General features: G+C 43.8%; 1 protein-coding gene across 1 annotated transcript in view; it reads right to left on the reverse strand.

The window, feature by feature from the left end:
• Positions 1 to 1,274: 1,274 nt before the first annotated feature.
• Positions 1,275 to 9,229, reverse strand: part of CUNH20orf96 (chromosome unknown C20orf96 homolog) — a gene marked incomplete at its 5' end in the record, with an annotated part of 11,925 nt that continues 3,970 nt past the window's right edge. The window contains 3 exons of the mRNA XM_015829392.2: positions 1,275 to 1,542; positions 4,058 to 4,176; positions 7,615 to 7,701. Of these exons, the coding sequence (XP_015684878.2) occupies positions 1,482 to 1,542; positions 4,058 to 4,176; positions 7,615 to 7,701 (267 nt within the window). The remainder of the gene's footprint in view (positions 1,543 to 4,057; positions 4,177 to 7,614; positions 7,702 to 9,229) is intronic.

A 9,229-nucleotide genomic window follows, 5' to 3' on the forward strand; every position in this document is an offset into this window, starting at 1 on the left:
TGGATCCATTCTTTCTTTCTTTCTTTCTTCCTTTCTTTCTTTCTCTATCTCTTTGTGCCTTTCTCTTTCTGTCTTTCTTTTTCTTTCTTTCTCTCTCTCACTCTGCGCCTTTCTCTTTCTCTCTCTCTTTTGTCTCTATTTCTCTTTCTCTCTGTGCCTTTCTCTTTCTCTTTCTTTCTATGCCTTTCTGTCTTCTTTCTCTGTCTTTCTCTCTTATCTTTCTGTCTTTCTCTGTGCCTTTCTCTTTTTCTTTCTCTATCTCTTTGTGCCTTTCTCTTTCTCTCTCTTTCTCTTTCTTTCTCTCTGCCTTTCTGTTTCTGTTTGTTTTTCTCTTTCTCTGTGCCTTTCTCTTTTTCTTTCTGTCTCTCTGTGCCTTTCTTTTTTTCTTTCTTTCCTTATCTTTCTCTGTGTGTGCCTTTCTCTTTCTCTGTCTTTCTCCTTATCTCTACTTCTCTGTCGTTCTTTCTTTCTGTCTTTTTCCGTCTTTCTCTCTCTCTCTCTGTCTCTCTCTCATACACAAATGTGTTACAAACGTAACAGCAATGATTCATTTAACAACTCTGGCAAGAGACGTTGTAAAACGGGGCAAAACTCATTTAACTGTCTTGCTTAGCAACGGAAATAACAATAAGAGTTGGAAGGGACCTTGGAGGTCATCTAGTCCAACCCCCTGCTCAGGCAGGAAACCCTATACCATTTCAGACAAATGGCTGTCCAGTCTCTTCTTAAAAACTTCCAGTGATGGAGCACCCACCCCTTCTGGTGGCAGGTTGTTCCACTGGTTAATTGTCCTCACTGTCAGGAAGTTTCTCCTTAGTTCCAGGTTGCTTCTCTCCTTGACGAGTTTCCATCCGTTGCTTCTTGTCCTGCCTTCAGGGGCTTTGGAGAATAGCTTGACTCCCTCTTCTTTGGGGCAGCCCCTGAGATATTGGAAGGCTGCTATCAAGTCCCCCCTCGTCCTTCTCTTCATTAAACTAGACATACCCAATTCCTGCAGCCGTTCTTCCTATGTTTTAGCCTCCAGTCCCCTGATCATCTTTGTGGCTCTTCTCCGCCCTCTTTGTTGGGCCAAACTGCCATCATAACTTGAGGACTAGCTGCATGCCCTTTCGTGCAGGGCAGAATTTAGCAGGATCCTGGTTTGCAAGAAAGCAGGGATCCTGGTCACTGGTCCTACCCCTGCAGCCTTGATTGCACTCCGCATTGGGGTACCGCGGGGAGAACGGGCCCTTGATCTTTGGGGGTGTCTTGGTAATAAACCCACCACCATTCAGTCAGATAAGGGCTGCCTTTAATAGAGAAAAAACCCCGATATAGTTGGACGAGGAAATTTAAAAACAGCTGCAAGGCTTAGCAAGACTAGGCTTTGCCCAGGATGTGGCACGCAATCCGGGCCAAACACGGCCAAACCAAACCAACAATGGAGCCCGGAAAGGTTTTTTTGCAATCCAGGCATCTCCTTCCCGCTTCGCTTCCCGCAGCTACAAGGGGAAATCGCCATCCGTCGGGATGTTGAGGACCACCTCCATATCCGGGGTGCATCTGGGGGTGTGTGTGAAAGAGAGAAGCAGACAACATCAGATCCACACTAGGAAAGAAGGTGAGGCATCAAAAGTAAGCCTCCCCCCCCCTAAAAATGGCATCACAAGACCATGTGGGGGCTCAGGGGGGGGCAGCCATCGGAACTACGAATCCAGGTCATAAGTACCGGTCGTCCTCAACGTACGGCCACGATTGAGCCCAAATATTCTGTGGCTGGGACAGACTGTGGTTAAGTGAATTTTGACCCATTTTACGACTCTTCTTGCCGCAGTTAAGTTAGCCATAGGGTCATTAAGTGAATCTGGCTTTCCCTCATTGGCTTTGCTTGTCAGAATAATAATAATAATAATAATAATAATAATAATAATAATAATAATAATAATAATAATAATAATAATAATAATAATAATAATAATAATAATAATAAGAAGAAGAAGAAGAAGAAGAAGAAGAAGAAGAAGAAGAAGAAGAAGAAGAAGAAGAAGAAGAAGAAGAAGAAGAAGAAGAAGAAGAAGTAGTAGTAGTAGTAGTAGTAGTAGTAGTTGGAAGGGACCTTGGACTGTTAGAACAATTAACCAGTGGAACTACCTGCCTCCAGAAGTTGTGGATGCTCTATCACTGGATGTTTTTAATAAGAGACTGGACAGCCATTTGTCCGAAATGGTATAGGGTTTCCTGCCTGAGCAGGGGGTTGGACTAGATGACCTCAAGGTCCCTTCCAACTTTATCATCATCATCATCATCATCATCATCGTCATCATCATCATCATTATTATTATTATTATTATTTAGTGCAACCCCCTGCTCAGGCAGGAAATCCTATACCATTCCGGACAAACGGCCGTCTAGTCTCTTCTTGAAAACTTCCAGTGTTGGAGCATTCACCGCTTCTGGAGGCAGGTTGTTCCACTGGTCGCCAAAAGGGGGTCACGTGACCCAGGACAGTGCAAACCGTCGTAAATGTGAGCCACTTGCCAAGCATCTGAGTTTTCATCACATATTCGTGTAAGGATGCTGCAACAGTCGTTCAGTGTGAAAAACGGTCGTAAATCCCTTTTTTTCAGTGCCGTCATAACTTTGAATGGTCACTAAATGGACTCGGACACTTGACAACTGAGTCGTATTTATGGGATTGCAGCGTCCCGGGCTCACACGATCCCCTTTTGCGACTCTTCTGACAAGCAAAGTCAACAGGAAGGCCCGGTTCCCTTAACGACCGGGTTACTAGTTTATCAACTGCAGTGATTCGTAAAACGGGTCAAAATTCACTTAACACCTATTTCACCTAGCAACAGACATTTTGGACTCCATTGTGGTCATAAGCCGAGGACCACCTGTACACATTAGGGGCCTCTAGCATACATTGTGGGATGCTTATGGATCATATTCCTGTCTTTTAAATCCCAGGTTGCAATTGTACCCTTTCCATCGGTCGCTAAGCAACTGGTCGTAAGTCCAGGACCACCTGTATACACTTCTCGGCGGCCGTTTCTTACCCGTGTTTCTCCAAAAATAAGACTGGGTCTTATTTTTATTTTTTTTGCACCAGGTCTTATTTTTGGGGTAGGCCTTACCTCACCTCCAGCACCGACAGCCCCACCCAGCCGGTCCACTTCTTCTGGGGCCGAACTTCTGCAGCTGCATTCGGTCCTGCATTTTGCAGTCAGGCCTTTCCAGAAGGCCTAAACAACCAAGTACCGAGCTATGGATTCAATCCATCGCTTGGTGCTTGGCTGCAGAGATCTTGCAGAACCGAGCTACGGACTGAACCCATAGCTCGGTTCTTGACGGCAGAGGCCTTCCGGAAAGCCCCGTGACTGAGAAATGCAGGCCTGGCTGCAGAAGAGGCCTCGGAAGAAGAAGTGGGCCGGCAAGGAGAAGCCTGGCTGCAAAATAAGTGGGTGCGGGGCGGGTGGGGCAGCTCCACACCCCCACCCCTGCCCCAGCTTGATTTTTAGGTGTGTACTTTGCCCCAAAACTAGGGGTAGGGCTTATATTAGGCCCACCCCCAAAAATCAAGCTAAGGCTTATTGTTGGTGTAGGCCAGGGGTAGGAAACCTGGGCTCTTTTATGACTGGTGGACTTCAACTCCCAGAGTTCCTGAGGCAGTAGTGCTGAGGGGAAAGGGAGAGGTTTCCAAGCTGAGCCAAGTTGGCTGAGGAATTCTGGGAGTTGAAGTCCACCAGTCATAAAAGACCTCTGGTTTAATATTGAAATATTTTTTCCTCACGGTCACGTGATCAAAATTCAGGCATTTGGGCGGGGATAGGCAACCTTGGCTCTTTTATGACTCATGGACTGCAACTCCCAGAATTCCTGAGCCAGCCATGCTGAGGGGAAAGGGAGACGTTTCCAAGCTGAGCCATGCCAGCTCAGGAATTCTGGGAGTTGAAGTCCACGAATCATAAAAGAGTCAAGGTTGTCTACCCCAGTTGTAGGCCTTACTTTCGGGGAAACACATCAGTTGTATGTGGCTGCCTGACAAGAGACGTGAAGGCAAAAAGGGAGGCCGTACTTGGGCCGGCGCAGAAGGACATCAGGAAAAATGGTGTTGTAGGGGTCCCCAGCCGAGTGATGCAGGACGATGATGCTCTTGTGCAGCTCCTTCACTTCCTTCACCAGGTCGTCAATCACCTGAAATAATAGTAATAGTAATAGTAATAGTAGTAATAATAATAATAGTAATAATAATAGTAATAATAATAGTAGTAGTAATAATAATAATAATAATAATAATAATAATAATAAGTAGTAGTAGTAGTAGTAGTAGTAGTAGTAGTAGTAGTAGTAGTTGGAAGGGACCTTGGAGGTCATCTAGTCCTGCTCAGGCAGGAAATCCTATACCATTTCGGACAAATGGCCGTCCAATCTCTTCTTAAAAACTTCCAGTGTTGGAGCATTCACCGCTTCTGGAGGCAGGTTGTTCCACAGGTCGCCAAAAGAGGGTCCCGTGACACCAGGACACTGCAAACCGTCATCAATGTGAGCCACTTGCCAGGCATCTGAGTCTGGATCACATATTCGTGTGGAGATGCTGCAACGGTCGTTCAGTGTGAAAAACGGTCGTAAATCCCTTTTTTTCAGTGCTGTCATAACTTCAAGCGGTCGCTAAATGGACTCGGACACTTGACAACTGAGTCGTATTTATGGGGTTGCAGCGTTGTTGCAGAAGTTGTTGTTGTTGTTGTTGTTGTTGGAAGGGACCTTGGAGGTCATCTAGTTCAACCCCCCTATACCATTTCAGACAAATGGCCGTCCAGTCTCTTCTTAAAAACGTCCAGTGTTGGAGCATTCACCGCTTTTGGAGACAAGTTATTCCACTAAATAACAGAATAACAGAATTGGAAGGGACCTTGGAGGTCACCTAGTCCAACCCCCTGCTCAGGCAGGAAACCCTACACCATTTCAGACAAATGGCTGTCTAGTCTCTTCTAAAAAACACAAAAAAGGGAATCAAGGCCGGCTGTTCCCAGCTCTGAACATCTCCTGTGCCCCAATGCTTCCAGTTCGACTTCCTGGTTCCCCAATGAGTTTTCAACATGGTTGGCATCCGGGTCCCCTGTTACAGATAGTCCTCGACTTAGAACAGTCTGTTTAGCGACAGTTGGAAGTTACAACAGCACTGAAAAAAGTGAGTTAGGACCGTCTTTCACCCTTATGGCCGTGGCAGCATCTCCCATGGTCACGTGATCAAAGTTCAGAGGCTTAGCAAATGGTTCGTATTTATGACGGTCGCAGCGTCCCGGGGGGGTGGGTGGGAATCACATTATCCCCTTTTGTGACCTTCTGATAAACAAAGTTAATCAGGAAATCCAGACTCACTTCACAATGGTGGCAAGGAAGATCCTAAAATGGGGCAAAACTCAATAAATGTCTCAGTTAGCAACGGAAATTTTGGGCTGAATTGTGGTCGTAAGTCGAGGACTGCCTGTATGGTTTTCTCAATCTTGGCAGCTTTTTAGATGGGTGGACTTCAACTCCCAGAATTCCCCAGCCAGCTAAACCGGCAACCGCTTCCCTTTGGCGGCCAAACTGACCCATAACGAACCCTTGATTCGCTTAACGACAGCGAAGTTCGGCTAATGACCTCTGCTAAAAAATTCATCAAATCGATTTGGTCACCCAGGCCACTAAGTGAATTGATGGTTTGCTATGGCCAGTTTGGCCGCCAATTTTTTTTAGCTTTTGCCATTTTACAACCGTTGTGACTGATGGCCAGTGGGCAGGTGCCATTACAGTTTAAGTCAAAGAACAGCTGTAGAATTATTTAAATAGCTTTTCTGTTTGATTCTTCTCATTTTATTGGCTGAATGGAGTACTTTTTTAAAAAACTTTTTAATCACATGGTTAGCCAGTGACCTGGGCGGTATAGTAATTTAATAGACAGACAGACAGACAGAGAAATATTAGATACAGATAGATATTAGATAGACAGATGGACAGACAGACAGGCAGACAAGATAGATAGATAGATAGATAGATAGATAGATAGATAGATAGATAGATAGATAGATAGATAGATAGATAGATAGATAGATAGATAGATAGATAGATAGATAGATAGATAGATAGATAGATAGACAGATATTAGAGACACAGATATTAGAGATAGATAGATAGATAGATAGATAGATAGATAGATAGATAGATAGATAGATAGATAGATAGATAGATAGAGATAGAGATAGATAATTAGATAGACAGACAGACAGATATTAGAGACACAGATATTAGATATAGATAGATAGATAGATAGATAGATAGATAGATAGAGAGAGAGAGAGAGAGAGAGAGAGAGAGAGAGAGAGAGAGAGAGAGAGGAGAGAGAGAGAGATAGATAGAGATAAAGATAGATAGATAGACAGACAGACAGATATTAGAGACACAGATAGAGAGAGAGAGACAGACAGACAGACAGACAGACCGACAGATAGATAGACAGATATTAGAGACACAGATATTAGATATAGATAGATAAATAGATAGATAGAGATAGAGATAGATAATTAGATAGACAGACAGATATTAGAGACACAGATATTAGATATAGATAGATAGATAGATAGATAGATAGATAGATAGATAGATAGATAGATAGATAGATAGATAGATAGACAGACAGACAGACAGATATTAGAGACACAGATATTAGATAGAGATAGAGAGAGAGAGACAGACAGACAGACAGACAGATAATTAGATAGATAGATAGATAGATAGATAGATAGATAGATAGATAGATAGATAGAGATAGAGATAGATAATTAGATAGACAGACAGACAGATATTAGAGACATAGATATAGATAGATAGATAGATAGATAGATAGATAGATAGATAGATAGATAGATAGATAGATAGATAGAGATAGATAGACAGACAGACAGACAGACAGATATTAGAGACACAGATATTAGATAGAGATAGAGAGAGAGAGAGAGAGAGAGAGAGACAGACAGACAGACAGACAGATGATAGTTAATAATTTTTCTTTAAGTACAGGTAGTCCTCGGCTTACGACCACAATTGAGTCCAAAATTTCTGTTGCTAAGTGAAACATTTGTTTCCCATTTGTGAACTTTGCCCCATTTTACTTCCTTTCTTCCCGCAGTTGTTAAGTGAACCACTGCAGCCACACAGTTGTTAAGTGAATCTGGCTTCCCCCAATGACTTTGCTTCCCAGAAGGTCGCAAAAAGGGGATCGTGTGAGCCCGGGGGGACATTGTGCAACCATCATCAGTATGAGTCAGTTGCCAAGTGTTTGATTTTTGTCCACATGACCACAGAGATGCTGCAACGGTCGTAGGTGTGAAAAAGGGTCTTAAGTCACTTTTTGGGGGGGGGGGTGCCGTTGTAACTTTGAACTAAAGGAGCAGTTGTAAATCGAGGACTACCTGCATAGCAGAGACCTCAACTCAGGATTTCCCTTTGTCATCTATATGTAACAGTTTCTAGCGACCACGAAAGAACAGGTCGCCACCAGGTGATCAAGAGAAGAACTTCCTAACCAATCCTGAACATCAGCTGAGTTCTTTGCCAAGTTAACTGACTGCGATTCCCAGATTTCCTTGCCTCCTTTTGCGCTTTTATCTGCCTTCTCAGTTCCACGTTGTTCCGGTGCATCTGCTCCAAACCGTCCTGATACTGCAGCAGCGTCTTCTAGAACGACAAAAAAAAGAAAGATAACACAATTTAAGACGGGAACGGAACAGCGGTTCATGATTTCTGAGTGGCCATGTGAGGCGGCAAGATCCCATAAATAGAGGTGGTCCTCGACTTTTAACTGTTCATTTAGCCGTTTGGTTACAGCAGCACTGAAAAAAAAAAAGAGATTTAGTACCGGTCCTCACACTTACAACCGTCGTAGCGTTCCCCCATGATCACGTGATCCAACTGGCATGGACTTATGACGGTTGCACGGTGACCAGGTTTTGTGATCTTTTTCAGCCCGTGTGGGATAAGCCAATAGCTATTCTATTCTATTCTATTCTATTCTATTCTATTCTATTCTATTCTATTCTATTCTATTCCATTCAATTCCATTCCATATTTTCTATTCTATTCTATTCCATTCCATTCCATATTTTCTATTCTGTTCTATTCTATTCTATTCCATTCCATTCCATTCCATTCCATATTTTCTATTCTATTCTATTCCATTCCATTCCATATTTTCTATTCTATTCTATTCTATTCTATTCCATTCCATTCCATTCCATTCCATTCCATTCCATTCCATATTTTCTATTCTATTCTATTCCATTCTATTCCATATTTTCTATTCTATTCTATTCTATTCTATTCTATTCTATTCTATTCTATTCTATTCTATTCTATTTAATGAAGAGAAGGATGAGGGGTGACATGATAGCAGGATTCCAGTATCTCAGGGGCTGCCCCAAAGAAGAGGGAGTCAAGCTATTCTCCAAGGCGCCTGAAGGCAGGACAAGAAGCAACGGATGGAAACTCATCAAGGAGAGAAGCAACCTGGAACTAAGGAGAAACTTCCTGGCAGTTGGAACAATTAACCAGTGGAACCACCTGCCTCCAGAAGCGGTGAATGCTCCAGCACTGGAAGTTTTCAAGAAGAGACTAGACAGCCACTTGTCTGAAATGATATAGGTCTCCCGTTTGAGCAGGGGTTTGGACTAAATCAGGGCTTTTCAACCAGTGGTACAGGTACATTGGCACCTGGCAGGTGGTACGCGACCATCCTAGAAAAGTGAGCTCTGAAGAAGCACCGATCAACTGGAAAGCAGCACTGATCCTGGTGCTTCCGCTGAGCCCAGAAGAAGCGCCGATCAGCTGGAATGTTGCAGCATCTCCAGGGTCTTGTGATTTACATTCAGATGCTTGGCAACTGATTCATATTTATGACGGTCACAGTGTCCCAGGGTCATGTGAAGGGACCAAAACCTGCTGCAACCACCCAGAAGACGGGGGGGGGGGGAATAAAAACCAAACACCCCCCCACCCCACCCCCGCTGCCAATCCTCAACAGAAATGCTCACAATGAAAACCTCGGACAGGAGGAAGAGCGTGGCCGGGCGGGCAGGCAGGTGTCTTGCTCGGCTGTGGCTTGGGGGGCACTTTTTTCAGGGTCATTGTAACTTCAAACAGTCACTAAGCGAACTGTTGTAAGTTGAGGACTTCCTGTACTTCATCACTTTTTTCCTTTCCTTTTTTT

The sequence above is a fragment of the Protobothrops mucrosquamatus genome, unplaced genomic scaffold (genome assembly GCF_001527695.2).
Source record: "Protobothrops mucrosquamatus isolate PMUCROS unplaced genomic scaffold, P.Mucros_1.0 scaffold6020, whole genome shotgun sequence".
In the NCBI taxonomy this organism is placed as follows: domain Eukaryota; kingdom Metazoa; phylum Chordata; class Lepidosauria; order Squamata; family Viperidae; genus Protobothrops; species Protobothrops mucrosquamatus.